General features: G+C 26.7%; 4 protein-coding genes across 5 annotated transcripts; 2 read left to right on the top strand and 2 right to left on the bottom strand.

Annotated features, from left to right (window-relative positions):
* The first annotated feature begins 3726 nt into the window (after window positions 1-3726).
* Window positions 3727-10539, top strand: LOC111037647 (leucine-rich repeat-containing protein 71-like). The gene is made up of 9 exons (XM_022320331.1): window positions 3727-3751; window positions 4173-4257; window positions 7031-7177; window positions 7277-7433; window positions 7580-7750; window positions 8865-8949; window positions 10044-10178; window positions 10240-10343; window positions 10406-10539. The coding sequence occupies exons 1-9, from the start codon at window positions 3727-3729 to the stop codon at window positions 10511-10513; spliced, it is 1017 nt and encodes a 338-aa protein (XP_022176023.1). The 3' UTR covers window positions 10514-10539.
* Window positions 10540-10633: 94 nt separating this feature from the next.
* On the bottom strand, window positions 10634-14888 carry LOC111037696 (high mobility group protein 20A-like). Of its 2 annotated transcripts, none has more exons than XM_022320417.1 (7): window positions 14619-14888; window positions 14063-14182; window positions 13878-14002; window positions 12597-12728; window positions 12128-12224; window positions 11854-12069; window positions 10634-10944 (listed from the first exon to the last, which is right to left on the bottom strand). In XM_022320417.1, the coding sequence occupies exons 1-7, from the start codon at window positions 14629-14631 to the stop codon at window positions 10796-10798; spliced, it is 852 nt and encodes a 283-aa protein (XP_022176109.1). In that variant the 5' UTR covers window positions 14632-14888; the 3' UTR covers window positions 10634-10795. The 2 variants fall into 2 exon arrangements, with proteins under 2 accessions (XP_022176109.1, XP_022176100.1); XM_022320408.1 differs by lacking the exon at window positions 14619-14888 and adding an exon at window positions 14301-14590.
* A 383-nt stretch (window positions 14889-15271) lies between these two features.
* Window positions 15272-17623, top strand: LOC111037714 (transmembrane protein 35A). Its single transcript, XM_022320440.1, has 3 exons — window positions 15272-15516; window positions 16969-17107; window positions 17208-17623. The coding sequence occupies exons 1-3, from the start codon at window positions 15406-15408 to the stop codon at window positions 17414-17416; spliced, it is 459 nt and encodes a 152-aa protein (XP_022176132.1). The 5' UTR covers window positions 15272-15405; the 3' UTR covers window positions 17417-17623.
* On the bottom strand, window positions 17441-19177 carry LOC111037706 (vacuolar protein sorting-associated protein VTA1 homolog). Its single transcript, XM_022320428.1, has 5 exons — window positions 18880-19177; window positions 18599-18821; window positions 18266-18540; window positions 18066-18173; window positions 17441-17888 (listed from the first exon to the last, which is right to left on the bottom strand). The coding sequence occupies exons 1-5, from the start codon at window positions 18980-18982 to the stop codon at window positions 17740-17742; spliced, it is 858 nt and encodes a 285-aa protein (XP_022176120.1). The 5' UTR covers window positions 18983-19177; the 3' UTR covers window positions 17441-17739.
* Between the last annotated feature and the right edge of the window lie 123 nt (window positions 19178-19300).

The raw sequence follows: 19300 nt of genomic DNA, 5'->3' as shown, positions 1-19300 counted from the left end.
GTACAGAATGTTGTCGCCCTATACGATAAATATTAAACCGAACTGTTTATGTGGAACCCAGATGAGAGATAATAATAATATGAGGACAATGGGATAAAAATTAAAATAGACAACCGAGTTAAGAAATAATAATAATTAATATTCATTCTGTACCTATCTACCGATGGCGAGCATAAATTATTAACATATAAGACGGTTTCTTCCATAACTGAATTCAAACACGGTTAAGGTCGCAAATATGCTATAAATTATAATCGTATGACCATTCGCCTTAAATAAGTGATAAACCATATAATATATTTATGTAAGCGCAGTAGATACGCGTGCCAGTTGTCACTTGTCAATATACAGCCAGTATATACATCAATATGTATATTCTATACTAAGCGAATTGTCGTCATAATTTTTATCACTTCAACACTAATTCATTTATCCATATTTAATAGATATACCTATTATGTATTTTTACTTTTTTTAATACTAGGGGCTCTGCCTCCTGCCCGCTTCGGTAGACAACCCACCTGAAGGCTTTTCCCCTGCTCGCTATTTGCTAGTTGACCCACCTTTAATCATTCTTTTGCTAGCCAAAAGAGTTTATAACTAGAATAAAAAAAATGCATTAAACATTATTTTAATTTTAAATTAAATATAACACACACATTACTGAAATGCTTCATCAATTACAATATTGTCAATTGATTTATTTTTATTCAATTCTGATTCACCACGACTTTTACATGGCGAAAATGTAAACAAATTATTATAAATTTGCATCTAGGGGGAGGATCCCCCTTTTCTATATTTTTATGTGAGTATATAAGAAGGGCGTGGAGGCACCCATCCATCATTTTAGCTCTTGTTGCGCTACTGTATTTGTATTAGAATACTAGTCAGTAGTCACTATGGCTGTCCACTGGAAAAAGTTACATAAAATCAAGTGGACAGTTTTACGCCTGTTCAAAACTCCAAAAATGTGTAATTTTATACCCTGCAGGCTAGAATTTATTTTTTAAGTTGTATAAATATCTCAAATATCAATGAATACATTGTTCTATTACACGTATATACTTAGTAGATAAACGAATAAAATTAATATACCCACTATGTAAGTATATAAAAAATTTTAAAAAATATAAATAATAATAATAATAATGAAAAAAAAAATATTATATGAAGTTTTTTTTGGAGAATAAAGACGAAAAAAATGTTAAATCATTATGAAACTATCAAAATGTTATGTATTAATTCATTGATTCATTTGCAATAGATCTATGTGTTTTAAATGAAAATTTAAATATTGTAAATATAGTTTTCTAGGTTTGACGTTCGACTGTTCAAGTAGTTATACCTTTATAGGTAGATATAATAGTAGGTACAAAGTATTTTGAAAAGCTGTAATAGGAAATAGGGTTATATAGTATAATAGTATTTTTTTTCAATACTAGTGAGTAACGAGTTATTATCATAATAGGCCTAAATCAAGTTTCAAAACTTTATTGAAAACATTATTTTTCTAAGATTTGTATTATATAAAATATGATTTAAGTATTAAGTACCCATAATATATTTACCTAGCTATTAGATACTTATTCATATTTTATTTTTTAATAAAAATTATTTATTTTTCAAATCTAATTTTTCTATTCGATTTCATAATTCATGCAGTAATCTATAATTATATATTTATATATGCTGGTAAGATTTTACATTTAGTCTTAAGTATATATTATACTGTCTACGGTACGACATATAATGAGTGACTGGGCGATGTCTACATATGGTCACATTATTAAATAAGTTTAAGTATTTGGACACGCCTGGTCAAAAACCTAGGTACTTCAAATTAAACAAAATGCTCTTTGTGTAGGTATAGAATTTTGTAGAAAATGAAAAAAAAATAAATGAAACACAATAGGTGATGTATATTATTATGTTAATTCTTTTGATTGTTATACTTTATGCACTAACTTAAATTATCGTTTACAAATCTGTGTGCGGTGTGTGTGGGTTTGCAGATAATAAATAAAACTCGTATCTATAAATAAGTATCTTTTATATAGTAGGTACCTATTTTATTATAAAATATGATTATAATTTACGAATATATATATCACTCATTGTTAAGTACAAAATAAATAGATCAGCATTATATTTTTTTAAATATTTTATTGTGTCATTCAAGTGACACAAGTACTAGTACACAACACATATTTAAACCTTAATCTATTAAAATTGAAAATATTATGTCATATGGAACATAGTTTGTACAGGTATCTATATATTCTCGTCACTATTGAGTATTATTGGTACTCGTAAATAGTTTTCAAAGTATAATTTAAAATATGTGGTTCATTAATAATTTACTTTATTAGGTAGGTACTTAAGTTGTACTAATTAATAATTATTAATAAACTATAAATTGGCAAAAAACATAATGCATTATAGGTACATACACCTATACCTATACTATTGGTCATTACTCATTAGTAAATTGGGCATCATGTAAGTGGGTATCTACCTAAAAATTACATAGAATGAATCGTATCTAGCATAGGTACCAATGTACCTAATATATTATGACCAATATATATTATAATTTATTACTTATTTGATATTTTGATCAATAGGTACTAATATATATTTAATATATACTATATATAATATTATATCTTCAGTTCATAGTTTTTTTTAAAAATATCTATAATAATTAATTATTTATTATAATAAGACATAGGTACAAATAACAAATGTAACAATATGTAATATTTAGTTCAAAAAAAAAAAATTAAATTAAAATTAAATCGATTTTTTAGTACTAAATAATATGCTTTTTTTGATAAAGTGAATTTGTATTCAATCAATATTCAAAATTAATTAACCATATATAGATATACTGTTTTTGTTTTATTTACAATTTTAAGATTCTGAGTGAAGCCATAGTATAAAGAATAATTAATGAGGAATAATAATTATTTCTTATTCCATGAATGGAACGACACTGAATTAATTTTATTACGATAATGAGTATTTTTTACGCTTACATTTTAGAAATTCTGTAAAAATTAACAACTGTAGAGACTTTATTTTCACTAAATATTTATGTACAAATTTCTAACATAAAATATTATAATTTTCAAAATATTTAATTTTTATTGTGCAATTTGTGGACATTTGAAATTAAAAAACTTTTTTCGTTTTGCTTGATTTATGTATGATAAAATTATTGGTTGCAAAAAAAAAGCTTTAAAATATAGAACAGTGTTCCTTCTTGTAAGTTGTTTTTACCGAAATTTAAAAATATTGAAAATTCATAATACATATAATAGATTATTACATTTTTTTAATAAGCTTTCAAGTTCAAATTTTTACAAAATTCAAAATAATGAAAATACACAAACTATTTTGTTGTTAAAATGGTTAATTTAAACACACAAAATTTGATAAAAATAATACAAGATACCTCATAGATTACCTTGGCTGGAATTAAAAAAGGTAAGCCTTAAACCCATCATTCACCAACATTTTTCAATCATTGAATCATGATTCATGAGTTATTGAAGTTTAAATTATGATAAAATTACATAGATATTCTCACAAAAAATAACAATTTCTTCTCAAAACAGTCAAATGATTTTTGTTACATTGTTAAAATTAAAAAAATATCAATCAAAGAAACTTAAAACACTCAACTTTTACTTAAACTATGATTTACATTTACTGCATACAATGACATTTTCAAAACATTTAGACAGTGAATGAATACAATTCATATTCAGATATTCTAATAAATTGGCTTTTTTCAGTTAATTTAAAAATAATACGTCAAGCTTTAGTTTATAAATTATAATAACAAAATAACGTCATGACTTGTATATTGGCTTTTTACTGATTAGGTACAGTTCCATACTGTCTTGGGCTTATTAAAATCGTATATGAACCCTAACCGTAAACAGTTATTACCCAAAAGGCAATTAGCTTTTGACTACTTAGCTATATTTTCTTTTTAGGTAGGCATGGCAAGTTTAAAAAATTGTTTAATAGTTATTAACTTCTTTTACGTACATGAGTATACTTACGAGTTACCTGAACTATAATATTTAGATTCCTACTAAAAAAATTTTAATTTTAAATACTTTAAACTAATACACTTATTATTATTTAATGCAAATTAGAAAAGAAAACCGATAGCAAAATGCGGGTTTACGCAGATGTGAATTGGTATGAACAAGAAATATCAAAAAATATTACAAGACTCAGGTAATATTAATATATATCTACCAATACTAACTAAAAAATGAAATGTATAAAGTCAATCAATCATTGTAGTAATAACATATAGTCAACTCACAATATATAACAAAGTTTTTTTGGCCAAAGCTTTCGCAATGTAACACAATTTTACAATTTCGGAGCTTGTTATTACTAATTTTTAATTTTAAAACTAGAAATGTTCTTCATAGATAATCATTGAAAACAAATACCAATAGAGAATATTGAGTTTATCATTGATAATCAACACATTTATTATGTTATGGAAATCGATCGGTTTTCCCGCTTTGACAATTAATTAGAAACATGATTTGAATGTATAATCACAATCCCCATATTATTTTATTTTATACGTCCATCTGAAAAGTAGTAATATATTATTGTTATAAATATTTTTATCTTAATTATTGAGATTGCAATACATTTTTTGTAGATAAACCATCATTTACAACTAATTGTACACATTTGAACGCGACAACGTCTTTTGATAATATAGTTCTAATACGAATAACTTTTTGTAACCTACCATTTTTAATCCTTTTTTATGGTCAACATGACAGAACATGACTGGTGTTCGGCATTACCTAGTGATTGCAGTTCCCCCCATTATTAAATTAAACTAAATATGTAGCTGTTTGTAGTGTGTTGATTTAAATATTGATAAATCTCATTTTAAATAATTTTGTTGATTTATGCACTTAATACAACGAACTGTTTTCTCGGTCCCTTGAAATTTGTTATATTACGACTCGACTGTATTAATATCTAAGACGAAGGTTAAGGTACCTACCATCGTAGCATTGTACCAATCTAAATTGCATACTGTAAATTGCAATACAAACATTAGGTATATAGTCTCATAGCCCATAGGTACCTACCTAAATATAAGTACCTATATTGTGCAATAAACCGCAAACTTTTTAGAATTATCATTTATGACTTATGTAGGTATTTTATGTGTTCTACATTATAATATACAAACCTTTTTAGTCTTACCTATATTTTTCCATATAAAAAATGTGCTAAAAAAGTTACATGGTACGCCCACAGAACAAGGCGTTTTCTAAAGGGTACCTATACTTGTAACTTGTGTTATATTGTTATATGTGGCCGTGTAATAACTACTAACTACCTACTTAGTAGTGTACTCAGGACATTAGGGCAAGATTCAAACTTTAAGAGATCGAAAGCAAAGATTTTGGGGCCTCTGGGTGGTCCACGATTACAATTTCATACTGTGTGTACGTGTGTATACTACCTATGTATATTAAATTTTTAGTTTTAATTATAAATAATAAAATAAATAATTATATTTCATAATTATTGTATCAATTCATACAGTAATGTATCACCCATTAATGTTATAAGTATAATTATATAAGATAATCTAATTATAAAAACGAATACATATAAATATATTGTCCAGTACATCACCACAGAATATATCACTTTCAATGCTCACAAGTCACAACTGATAAACAATGTACACGATCTTGCATTGTAATTTTCAGTCTTTTCTGTTTATAATTTCTTGTCTTGAAAATGTGTGTTCACCTTACGCTACTTCGATAATATTATATTAATCAATTATGTACCTACTTATCTATACTATTTGAATTTCCTAAAATAACATTTTTTATTTTTAAAAACTATTTTTTTCTTAAATATAGAACCGGACCAGCCCATATTACAATTATTATTATAAAGTGGTAACAAACCTGCAGGCGCTGTCTCCGTCTTACAAAATATGCATGACACAGCAAACTGTACGTTCTGAATAAAGCATTTAACACCGTTATGTTTAATTTTAGAGTGAATTGATCCATTACCAAATTTACAAGTAAGAATATAATCTAGTCGATGACGTAAATTTTTTTTATACATCAATTTTAAAGCGCTTAGCACTTTAAGAGCATTTTAAAATGAACAAACAATTTACCATATTGAAATTCTCAAAACTTGTTTTAAAATTAAAATATTAAAAAAACCTATGCCATCGACTTGATGATAATATTCCTACTTTTAAAAGGTAATAGGTTAATTCACATTTCACTCTAACGAGTCCAACGTACAATTTGCCATGTTATACGTTTGTAAGACTGAGACAACACATGTGGATATGGCATCCAATTAAAGCAGCATATTATGCCTTTGATTCCCTCCCGTCAAATCCGGCACTAAGTGTACCACTGTTTAAAATAATATATACTATTGTTTTTTTTGTGTAGTTGTTATCAAAGTGCTCATATGAATACAATTTATAAGTACCTACTACCTATTAATATTAGGTATTTCAAAATTAATATAAGTTTCGGTATATTCACTATATCCAGGACTTAAAAATGTAGCAGTTTAGAGTTAGGTACCTATAGATTTTAAACAAAGTTTTTCCCCGACACTTATAGACTATTTTAGCAATTAAATAATTTGAAAAATCTTCCCCCTCCTTGAATCATGACTGGATCTAACCTAACCATATTTCTACCAGTAATTTCATTATAACCAGTGGTTGAAATAGCTCAAAATAAGCGAAGGGATAGAAAATGTGAATTATATAAGTGGAGGGATGCTGTCCCTCTGTATCCCTCTTACTTCGACCACTGATTAAATTTATCCTAAAGTCCCACAATCTACATTCCTACCAGTCCTACCTTCACAATTTCATAGAACGTGACTAAGTTCTATGACATCACAATCAAGTTTAAAAGTAAAAATAATATAAAATTAAAATTGATTATGAATACATTATACATTTAAATAGCTTAACTAACTTCAATGTTAACCAAGAAGTATTGAACAATTTAAGCAAGTATCTAAAAATGGAGGAATGTCTTGTTAACGAACTAGTACTCGACAGAATTAATCTGTCAAATTTAAATTATTTATGTTGCTTAACACCAGATACCAAGTACCTACCTTTACTTATACCAAATATATAAACATTTTTTTTTTTTTGTAAACGTAAACACGTTATTACCATGACAAAATTACTTTAATTACATTTAAGAGTGAAAAAATTATGGCTGAGATTTTGTCAACTTAAAGATAAAGGAGTTAACTATCTTTTGGATATTTTGGATGAGACAAGTAGAAATACTCAATTGAATGCATTGTACTTAGATTCCAATAGTATAACATGCAAAGGAGCTAAACAAATAGCACAGGTGAATCACAATTATATATCTTATTAATATTTTAGGTAGGTTTTACCTATATAATATGCAGGACGTAGATATTCAATAGATTTAAATTATAAATAATTATTGATGTATTATTAATATACTTAACAATAATAAAATACATCCTTCAGGTTTTAAGAACTAATAGAACATTAAAATCACTTTCATTGGCTAACAATTTGATCAAGGATGAAGGGTCATTTGTTTTGGTGAGTGTATTATCTACATTTCAACTCAATGATTATGAAATCAATTGGAAATCTAAGCAAGAACAACAAAGAAATAGGCTCTTAGAATATTTGGTAAGTTTTAATAGTTCATACAGTGGAAATTCCTCAAAAAACTTTCATTCAACATCTTTGAGAACCATAACCAAATGTCCAAATAAGAACCAAATTAATCTACTTCTACTTAGGAGGACGTGATACCCGCGTGTGTTGTCTCCGTCTTACAAGTGCGTAACATAGCAAATTTTACGCTCAGCAGAACACGTGTAGCTCTGTTAGTTTAAAAATTAGTGCGAATTGACATCTTATAAAATCTAAAGGTAAGATTATTATCTAGTCAACCTTATAGGTTTTTTATTATATTTTAATTTTAACGCGAGTTATGAGTATTTTAAAATTGTAAATTTTTTATACATCTTAAAATACTCATAACTCGCGTTAAAATTAAAATATAATAAAAGACCTATGAGGTTGACTAGATAATCATCTTACCTTTAGATTTTATAAGAGGTCAATTTACACTAATTTTTAAACTAACAGAGCTACACGTGTTCTGCTGAGCATAAAAATTATGCTTTGGTACGCACTTGTAAGACGGAGACAACACATGCGGGTATCACGTCCTCTTAACAAATTTGCCTATAATACTAAGTTCAATGTATATTTTGTTGAAAATATTAATATGAGTGAATAAGTTTCAATAATAGTTTTCCTTTAGTACTTAAAATTTACTTTTTTTCAAAATATATAAGTCGTTATACCTATTTAATCAATGCACTATAAGTCAGTACCGTAGCCAAGATTTTTTTCAGGGGGAGGGAGGGCTACAATATTTTATTGGTAGGGCTATGCTACTAACAGGTATAGTAAGTTTATTTTGGAGTGGGGCTTACACCATAAAGCCCCCTGTCTACGGCATTGCTATAAGTTATTATACAGTGCATATTAAAGTACAAATTATAGGATACAACATACACAAATCTGAAATTAGAAAAAATCACATTAGCATTTATTGTAAGCAATTAAAAACAAAATATACATTTATGTTTTTGTTTAAAAAAATTAGTTTTAAATAACTTTAAAAAATTAAAATATAATATATTATGAAATAGTAAATATTATACTAATATTTTATATTTTCAAGTATGTTTTCAATAATTAAATTATTCTGAAACAAAATTTGTTTTAGACTGATATTCTAACTAAAAAATTAAAAGAAAAAACTATTCCATCAAATGGTAGTAATAACAATAATGGGTTATCATCAATTGGAGGTAAGAAAATATTCTAATTTTATCACTTTTTTTTTTAATTACCTAGTAAACCTATAACTATTTATTGTGTCATACCAATAATAACCCTTTTAATAAAGATATTTTTTTATAAACTTATTTAAAAAGAGCTATTATACTTAAAATAGTGAGAAAGTGGGTACCACTTTGCTGTAGATGGTGGCGTTTGGGTCACTTTTTTGTGTTTGATGGAAGCATTAAATTTGTAGAAATTCAATATTAAAAAAATTTAAAAGTTAAGTGTCCATAAATAGCTCAACAAATGTTGAAATTGTTATCATGTACAGTAAATATTAATATAAACATCTGGTGAAAATTTCTAGATCATACAGTTATTTAGTTTTTAGTTACACTAAAATTGAATGTCAATTTTTGTATAAATTCCACTTTTTTCTGATTGTTTGAAAACGTATTGGAAATTTTTTTAATTTGGACCCCCAAGGTAACTTGAATTCAATTTGCTAGCAAAAGCCACTACCAAAGTTAAAAATCAAAGCATTTTGACTGTCCCAAAAGGTGGTTAGAAAAAAAAATACGTCATTGGAAATTTAATATATTTATTGCTCTGCTCAGAAACTAAAATGAGTATGTTGTTCGATATAAATACTTATTTAGTTTTCAAAAAATTTAAAAACTTGATGTTCATCAAGATCTGAGTCAAACTCTCATTGCAGATATAATGCTTGATTTTGAACTAATACACTATCTTCCTTGAAAATGTTGTTGCAAATAGAACTCAAGTGTCAAACATAAACAATTTTTACTTTACTCTGCCTCAAAGTATAAAAACCGGGCGAAATTCATCTCTCACATAACGGCATAGATATTGTACAGTGGAAGGAGAAAAAAGTGTGTAAGAACTGGTGTATTCTACTTTAAAACAGAGCACAGATTGAATGGATAGTGTTGTTTGTTAACATGAAGTTTAAAATATAAAATCCATGACTGTCCACTTTCAGAAAATCTATATATTTAATAGAATATGTATTATAAGTTTATAACATGCACTATATGAACATAAGTACAATACATATAAAATATTAAGATATTATGTAATACATTTTCATTCATTTTAGTGGCGAATTTGAAACAGAAAGCTGAAAGTATGATTGTCCCAAACACCCACCCATATTTAACAGGACAATTATTTAAGAGTGGTTTGAGTTATCATAGTCCAGGAAATTTTAAAATTGCATATTTAAATATTTCATGTATTTCATATGACAGGTATAATCAAAATATTAAAATGCCTATTAATATTTTATTTAACAGATAACCGGTTTAGTTCAAACATTTTAAGTGTTATAGAACAAATAATTCAGTACCAACAAAAAGTTTGTGTGGCTAAAGAAGGACTAAGAAATTTAAAAATTGAAGTTATATAATAATTTAATTTTGATGTAAATAGATTTGATGAATATTTATTTGTTCTTTTTAGGGTTTTGATATGAAGCAAATAGAAAGGATAAACAAACTAATTGAAGGAAAGCTACGTCTAGAAAATAAAAATAAAAAATTGAACTATATGCACATTATATCATGTTAGTACATTTAATAGATCTCAACTTAATGATATTTTAATCACAGGTTTTTTAAGATACATTATATTTTACACATTTACAGAGTTTATCACAAGGAATGAATATCCCAATTTGTTTGAGATTAATAAAATATAAAATAATTTAATGTTTAATGTTTAAATAAAAAAAATATTATAGTAATACTATCAATAATGATCAGGTATAGGCGTATTACATAAAATAATATTAAAAAACAATATAATTAGATAACTTATAATTAATTATAGTTTAGTAAATTAAAATACAATTTATTTTAACACTGTCAAGTCCAAATTAGAAATACCTTTTTTTACATCTGCAATCCAGGAAGGATGAGTACCAGAGTCCGTTGTCAGAAGAGTGTTTAAATTAACCATGAATGAGTCAATGGTCTCATTGGTAGGGGATTCAGTGTCATCTAAACAAAAATATATGTAATAATAAACAAGATTATACATATATTAATATATTTTTTGCCTGGATCAACCACTAAGATGGCAAAATTTATTTTTGTTCAATATTATAGAATATACATATTATTATATTTTGTCATTGTGGAAGTGTTATACTACGGGCAGTTAGATACTTTAGACAGCCGATCCTTTGACAACTCCCAATTTATTATTTTTCATTTTGCACAGTTGACAGGGCAAACTAAAATAATTTAGATGCAACTTATCATTCTTAGATGATCTAAATAATGTGCGTAGCTTATTCATTTCTATAGTCGGTCAATAAAAATAAAGTTTAATATTTTAGAGTACCAGTACAATACGAATAAATAAAAAATCAATATATTTTTTAATCATTTAAACATTTAAATGTTGTTTCATTATCAGTTTAAATAATGCCTTTACCACTATATCGTGAATTTATTTCCATTATTAATATTTGTTTTCCTAATTTAACACTATAATATGTAAAACTGTGATTGTTAAAAATAATGGTTTTATACAAAGATTATTTGAAAAAAAAATTTAAAAAACCGGGGATAGTCACATAAATATGTGTATCTATACCCTTCAGACTGTAATTAAGAAGATGAAAATTGGAAAATATTTTGGAACTTAAAAATAAAAAACTGTGGAAGTGTTATACTACGGGCAGTTAGAACTTTAGACAGCCGATCCTTTGACAACTCCCATTCATTATTAATTTTGCACAATTGACAAGGCAAACTAAAATAATTTAGATACAATTTGTCATTCTTTGATGATCTAAAGATTGTGCATATTTAATTTTATCATTATTTATAAGATAAATATTATAGTAGTAGTACCTAGTAGTATAATATAATAGGTTTATTTTATTAATTAGAGATATTTACCTGGAAACGCAATGTTATCAAAAACGCCCAGAAGTAGAGATCGCAATTTAATTAAATACTGTTCATATTTTGAACATCCAGCTTTGAGTTTTTCATTGTTAGCTATTAATTTTATAGCTCCATTATTCATGTTTCCAATATGTTTGTCTAAGACAGATACTGCTTGTTCTTGATCTGTTACTGTCTTACGGAGGTACCTTAGTTCACTTTCTCTAGCTATAAACAAAAATTACAATAAATAAATTAAAATAAATAAAATAAAACAAATACTTACCTCTATTGAAGTTTAAGAATTCTTCAGTATATATAGGTATATTACAAACTGTATTATTGTTATCACCGAATGGATTTTCTTTTTCTAATTCTTGATCCTAAATACAATAAAAACATATATAATTAATTATTTATTTTTTTTATTCAAATCGGTCATATTATACATTTTTCATGTAACAATCTTTATTCAAAGCTTCAATACACAAAAAATATACAGATTTTTGAATTCATCACTATATTAAAAGCTGAAACTTCAAGTACTAAGTATTATTTAAAATAAAGAATTTTTGTAACAGACTAATGAATAGTTTCTTGAAAATGATCAAATATTTTGAAAAATACTTTTTTTAAACATTAATATAATGAGGTATATTTTGTATACTGTCGAAAATATGTCCCAAATATTATATTAATTTTTAACATATTATAAATTGTATGTGAAAATAATATAGTTGAATATTTTAACTAACTTTTTGGATAGGGGTTTTAACTTTTTTTTTCTTCTTGTGTTGAATAAAATTTCTGTATGCATCAGTCTTTTTGTAAACAGCTAATTCTTCAACATATTTTACTCGTTCTTGTTCAGCAGCTAAAAGATATTGCTAAAATAATTAAAAACAATAAAAAATGTCTATAGAAAAGTAATAAAATTTACCTCTAATGATAATTGATGGACAATTTTCTAAATATTTATTTCTTTGGTAATTAATGGTCAATACTTTATAATATATTATGAAGCAATTACAGTATAACTTCCATAAGACGCTCTTTAAGGGACCAGCTCAAAATAACGTCCTATGAAGAAATTGAAAAAAAATCCTAGGTGGTAGGAATATCCAGTTTATTTGTTTATTACAGTAAAACAGATTTATATTAATTATTTACTATACAATTATCTAGTTTGTTTATTTATTTAAGTTAAGCAAGTTTATTAATTACTAATTAGTAATTACATAGATATGTATTATAAAATACAAATAAATCTACATAATTTTTTTCACTTTTTTTGATGTGCTATGAAAAAAAATTTCTATTACATAACTACCATAGTAATTTATCATTAGTTGTTGATGAAAAGAATGTCTTATCCAATTACATAAAGAAAAACCAAGTGTCTTAAGAGAAAGCTACACCTGCATGTGTTATTCTATCTTACAAATGTGCAACATGGCAAAAACTGTTTTGTGTGGGACAACTAAGAACTCTGTATTTATAGTATAATTACAAAAACTTCACAACGCATAGAGAAGAACTTAATCTGTGTAGAAGCGTTTTTATTATTTGGATGACATAAATATAATTAAAGTTACCAGTTGAAGAACATAAGGTATTTTCTGTTTTTTCATTTAATTATTAAAAAATATTAGTTTGTGCTATCAAAAAATCAAAACATTACGATACAGATAGTCTTTCCTTATTTGTTGAGGAAATTCGGTATATCTACTACACATACAAGAATATAGTTTTCCCAAGCAAAATAGTTTTTGCTACGTTGTACATTTGTAAGACACAACACATGCGGGTGAGTGTAGCGTCTTCTCAACTGGTATTTTTTACATAAACTATACTCTATTCTACTTAAGAACATACTTCAGTGGCCGTGATTTTGTTCCAAAGCACTGGTCTAACAATGCAGCTGACTGCCGTCGAGGTATGTTCTTAAATTAAACAGAAAAGTATAGAAAATGTTCTGGGACTGACAGAAAACAGAGTCTCTTACAGAAAAACATCTGAAACATATTCTACTGTACTTGTTTCTTATCCGTTGGCAACTGGTTCCATTCAGTCGCTAATACTTTGGTTATTTCAGCAAATGGTAAATTGGGATTTTCAGAACGAAATTGTTCACGCCTGTCATTCAAAAATCGTATGTATCCTGAAAATATAGGCAAATTTTTATTTATTTTTACAAACTGAAAACATTTGTATTGATTACCAGAATGTGGAGGTCTTGGAGCTGTTTTGTCACGTAAACACTTTTTACGTTTTTTACCTTTTACATTATTTTTATCATTTTTTTTTGGCATGTCATTTTCAATGAATTTGTCCTCTTGACCTATGATGTTTAAAAGTAGTTAATAGGTATGCAATGGCACATAGGTACCTACTTTAATATCTTTTTTTTTGTTTTAATACATTTATTTAATTTGTACTATTTGTATACAAATATTTACAATTAGCACGATGAAGGGATACATGGTAGGTCATCGGCCATGGTTGGCTTGATTGAAGAAGTTATTCAATGATAACACTTCATGGCAGGATAGTAGTAGTTAGTGGACAAGTCAACTAGTTGATTAGTAGGTCACGGCACCAGCTATGCTTTAAACCCCGGCCAGGGTCACCCAGAATTGTTCGAGAAGAGACGTTTTGGATGAGCGGGTTTCGGAGATTTGTAAGTTTAAGGTGGAAACGTTTTTACAGGGTTTTAGCGACATTTAACTTAAATATCTAAAACCAATTATTAAAATACAAAATTAAAACTTAAGTACCTGATTTGTCCATAGTCCTACCTAGTGTTTATAGATGTTTGTTCCAATAAAATTTAAATTAACTGAGGATAATGATTAATGATAATCATAAAAACCTTAAAGTCTAAAATTATTGATTTTTACAAAATAATAGACATTACTAAATACTGTAGTATAGAAATATATGGTAAATGGAATACTGGATACACCACAGAAAATCACATAAACAGTAATAACAGCACACACAACTTGCACTGTACCTATTGTCCTATTACTGTAATGAATATTGAATAGTAACAGCCATTCAGTACTATCACTTATCAGTATCCAGTATCCACACTCCACATAGCCACGAATAAACAATATTATTTTTTGTCAACAGTGTACCCAACATAAACAACTAGGGTACAAGAAAACATTTTTATGCTCAGAATATTCATGGTAATATGTTCAAAATGTTTTTAGACTTTTAGTGGTCAATTCTAAACATTCAATATTTTCAATAATACGTTTTCCTTTAGTTTTTACACTTCACGAGTTTTGATTTTGCATTGATCGCTTATTGTGCAATACAGATTTATTGCAAAATTTAAACTCTAATATTTACGTTATTCAAAAGTTGATGTTTGATTAGGACACACTGCAAAACATATTTCTTTTTGCGGTAAACTGTAAAGCACTAAAGCGTAGGAGGAGTCCCTGCGGCTTGTAGATCTTTTTGACAAACTAAAGTTTTTCATATTAAATTTAAATTCGTAAAAGTAGCTGCAGTGTAGTAATTTTAAAATAGATAGTCATAAATCCAGATATGGGATCAATAGTTCTAAAGAGTCTTTCGGTTCTACTTGGTATTTTTTTCCTATTTGTAGGTACTCTGAAAATGAGTCCTGTCATCAGTAAAGAGCTGCACAAGGATCTCGTAAGAAATAATTTATGTCAATAAATAGTTATTACTATTATTAGGTATAATATTATCTATAACATGATAAGTGTTTTTGGGTTTATCAAGGTTTAAAATTTAAATAAATTGGTAGGTACTGAGAATTAACAATAATTTACTACTTATTTCAATTGGATATTTAATTCATATTTACAAAATTTTAAAAATAGTTTTAGTTGCTTAAAAATTAGAAACCTGTATTTATTAAAATAAACAATAATTTTGTTAATGTTAGAACCCATTAAAAAAATAATAATTTTCTGTTATATTTCTACAGGATTCACAAAAATTCAATTTTAATATGTAATAATAAATATTTACCTCTGTATTTAATATTTATTTAAATTTTTTGTGATAGTTGTAATTCATGTTAGCTTACATGTTTATTCAAATATTTTAACTTAATTGAGATTAATAGAACATTATTTCAAAATATCGTGAATTATGAATGTAAATACATTTTTTCTTTAACCTGGAAACCATATAATTTTCCTATTTAAAATTTAATTAATCTTGTAAAATTAAATTTATGTTCAACTAATGGTAAAAGTTCATATTACTAGGTACCATTTAAAAAAAAAAAATTATAAATTAATTGTGAAGATGAATTATAAAATAATATTAGATATTCCTTCCTGATATAATTTTTTTTTAATTGTATTTAATTTATGGCGTTCTTATTAATTTGTATAACATACCAAAGTGTCATAATTTTTAGACAGTTATATTGATTTATTATACCTAGTGTTTAGGTAAGAAATATTAATTTATAACACTAATTAGCTCATTGAATCAAAATGATTTAGATAACTTAAATGGAAACTTATTATTATAAACATGAATATTGTATAGTGTTTTTGATGAATCTATTTGTGGTTAAATGTGCTGCTTGGCAAAATGCCCACGCATGAATTTAAAATATTTGGCACTAGCGTAAATTTGTTTTAAGATTCTACCAAAATATGTAAGTATTTATCAATAGTTTATTCAGAAACTAAGAGGTTTTAAAAAATATTTGTATGAGTTAATTATCTCTATATGGCTATTAAAATGTTTTGTATTGTTTATTGAGAAGTAGGGGGCAGGTACCTATAATGTAATTAATACAATATTTAGAATAAAAATTGATTTATTCAAATTGTAAAAAATGGTTTATTGCTCTTCTTTCAACACCTACTTATATACTATTCATAAATAGTAATTGAAAGTTATTAAATGATTTGTCAAATAAATATAATTTTTCCAAATTATATTACCTAATTTGTTATTTAATATTAATTCGCTCTTTTATATAATGTACCAAAATATTTAACCAATTGACTTGAAAAGTACTTACATCTATGTAGAATGCATATTTATCTTATTTGACTAAAATAAATTGACTGTTATCAATGATTATTATAATATATCTAAAAGTGTACTTTATTTCAGCGGAAGGATTATGTTAAGTATGCCAAAGTATTTCCACTGTCAAAAATGATTGACTTTAAAGTGCCAGCCAAATGGTACAGAAGAGCTGTCGGTGGTACTGAAGTATTAAGTGGTGTTTGCTTGGCATTTGTTCCTTATAGTAAGTATTTGACAACAAAATTAACTAGTGTTTTTAAACCCACTTAATGCTTATATAAATATTTAATATAATTTATACGGTTAATTTTTTCTAATTTAAGGAAATGTTAAACAAGGGGCAAACATAACTCTTTTGATGTCACATTTATTGGCTGTTTATACTCACTATGCAGCCAAAGATAAATTTGAACGAATGGCTCCTGCACTTGTGTTTTTATTCATGTTAGCTGGAAGATTGGTTATTGATTATCAACTGAGACGCAAAGAACTGGCAGAAATTGCTGAACCTAAAGCTCAAAAACAAGAATAGAAAGAAAACAATTTTCCCAAACTTAGCTCATTTTTATTAAAATTTTTGCACATTAATTATTGTAAGGATTTGTTTTAACTAAAGCTTGGGAAACACAACCCCTGTTCCATCCCTCCAAAATATGATAACAAATTTTTGTGTTCATTCATTCTAGTCATTTATGTTAGTACCTATGTAAATAATTTGTGTGTAGGGTGTGAATTAATTTATACTTAGATTTTTTTTTGATCAATTTAAACGTCATGTATATTAAAAATAAAAATAATAATTTAAAACAATGTATACATATTATGAATACTATTATAATAATTAGTAATTAATAACTATGAATCTTCACCAGTTGTTAGTAATTTCAGTGCTTTTTGTAAATTTGCAATAGACTCAGAAACATCATCGTAGGTTAATGCACTAGCAGCAAACTTGCAATATTTCTGTGCTTTAGTGATTTGTGACGGTGAAAGTTGTATTCCATCTAAAATGTAAAATAACTTTTATTTTTCTGTAATAATAATTAAACCTCACCCAACTCAAAATTTACTATTGTTATAAGACTTTTAAAAATAAAATATTAGATACCTATTCAGTTTGTTAGGTTAGCTACACTTATATTTTGAGCGTTTTTTAAATTAAGAATTTAGGAAAATTTCACCTCTGAGTAAGATTGGTCTTCCTGACACAATTGGTTGTATTTCTGTTGGACTGACTGTGGACGTGTTTGGTATTTGTTGATACTCATTAGGAGTTGATGCAGGATAATCTGAAATTGTACATTGTATTATACTTTATGCAGGGAATTTTACTATGAATTAGCTTTATGATTTCTCAGTATTAGTATAAATATCTATTAACCTTCGTATGTATGTTTAGTAGGCGTTACAGGAACAAAATTATCTGTAGGTTGTTGAGTGACTTCTCCTTGGTTAGGAAAGTTGAATCCAATTTGTCCACTTTCTGCAGCTGGTGGTCCAGGTGTAGGAGTCTCACCATTTTTCATGCAGTTATGTATGTACGTAGCCTTCCATTTTGCATATTTTTGAGTATTTGTGATCTCTTCGGAAACATCCCCAAATACACTTAATACATCCATAAGTAGTCCAGCAGTGAAAAACAATTTAACTATATTCCTAATAAAATAAAATCACACTTAGAAAAGAAAAAACGATATAAATTATTCCTACTTACTTATTATAATTTGCCTGACGATCCATTCCATCTGCAAAATTAAACATTTTTATTGCATAATTTTCTATGTGTGCTTGAGCAGCAGTCTCATTTATGATCATGTCATTATCCTTTAAATTATGTTTTTGTTTCTCCAACCAATCCATTAGAGACACTAAAAACATTTTCGCGTCTTTCGATGATTTGTCTAAAGTCAATGCTGCTTGCAAGGCATAAAGCCGACCTAGGACAAAAAAATTACTATCATGCTCATTTAGATTTCTCTATGCCGAATAACTCACACCAATAACTGATTATTGGATCTTTAGAATCGTGTTCTAAAGCGATTTTTAGATGATGTTGAATCTTCTTCAGACTTTCCGGACATTCGGGTATTCCTGCCATCCTGTCTAAACGATTTAGATTCTTCGAATTGAATTCAAAAAACGAAATGGAATGACATTGTGTGTAAACAATATAAATTAAAAAAATATATTAGTAATGTTTTCAGTTAATGATCTTGAATGTTGATAGTAAATTTGTGACCACTGACGAGTAAATGATGACTAATGAATAGTCACCAAGGAATACAATGCACTATTCAGGAACTGGGGGACACATATATGATATATTATTATTATTAAAGTTATCTTGAATCTTGATATTTGTTAATCAAATCACAGAATAGCCTGCTGCTGATATTCTAAAACAAAATAAGACGAC

Source organism: Myzus persicae, unplaced genomic scaffold (assembly GCF_001856785.1).
Source record: "Myzus persicae strain clone G006 unplaced genomic scaffold, MPER_G0061.0, whole genome shotgun sequence".
Lineage (NCBI taxonomy): Eukaryota > Metazoa > Arthropoda > Insecta > Hemiptera > Aphididae > Myzus > Myzus persicae.
This window is presented reverse-complemented; position numbering and strand designations above follow the sequence as displayed.

What these genes read in the sequence shown, in the direction of transcription:
- LOC111037647 (XM_022320331.1), top strand. Translation starts at nt 3,727, where the DNA reads ATGACATTTTCAAAACATTTAGACA. An exon ending in ATTTTCAAAACATTTAGACA is followed by an intron (nt 3,752 to 4,172) that starts GTGAATGAATAC and finishes AATGCAAATTAG; the next exon opens with AAAAGAAAACCGATAGCAAA. An exon ending in ATAGGCTCTTAGAATATTTG is followed by an intron (nt 7,751 to 8,864) that starts GTAAGTTTTAAT and finishes AATTTGTTTTAG; the next exon opens with ACTGATATTCTAACTAAAAA.
- LOC111037696 (XM_022320408.1), bottom strand. Translation starts at nt 14,334, where the DNA reads ATGACCTACCATGTATCCCTTCATCGTGCTAATT. An exon ending in TGCCAACGGATAAGAAACAA is followed by an intron (nt 12,729 to 13,877) that starts GTACAGTAGAAT and finishes TAATTATTTTAG; the next exon opens with CAATATCTTTTAGCTGCTGA. An exon ending in TGATAACATTGCGTTTCCAG is followed by an intron (nt 10,945 to 11,853) that starts GTAAATATCTCT and finishes ATTTTTGTTTAG; the next exon opens with ATGACACTGAATCCCCTACC.
- LOC111037714 (XM_022320440.1), top strand. Translation starts at nt 15,406, where the DNA reads ATGGGATCAATAGTTCTAAAGAGTCTTTCGGTTCTACTTGGTATTTTT. An exon ending in AAGAGCTGCACAAGGATCTC is followed by an intron (nt 15,517 to 16,968) that starts GTAAGAAATAAT and finishes ACTTTATTTCAG; the next exon opens with CGGAAGGATTATGTTAAGTA. An exon ending in CTTGGCATTTGTTCCTTATA is followed by an intron (nt 17,108 to 17,207) that starts GTAAGTATTTGA and finishes TTCTAATTTAAG; the next exon opens with GAAATGTTAAACAAGGGGCA.
- LOC111037706 (XM_022320428.1), bottom strand. Translation starts at nt 18,982, where the DNA reads ATGGCAGGAATACCCGAATGTCCGGAAAGTCTGAAGAAGATTCAACAT. An exon ending in TCCAATAATCAGTTATTGGT is followed by an intron (nt 18,822 to 18,879) that starts GTGAGTTATTCG and finishes TTTTTGTCCTAG; the next exon opens with GTCGGCTTTATGCCTTGCAA. An exon ending in CGTCAGGCAAATTATAATAA is followed by an intron (nt 18,541 to 18,598) that starts GTAAGTAGGAAT and finishes TTATTTTATTAG; the next exon opens with GAATATAGTTAAATTGTTTT.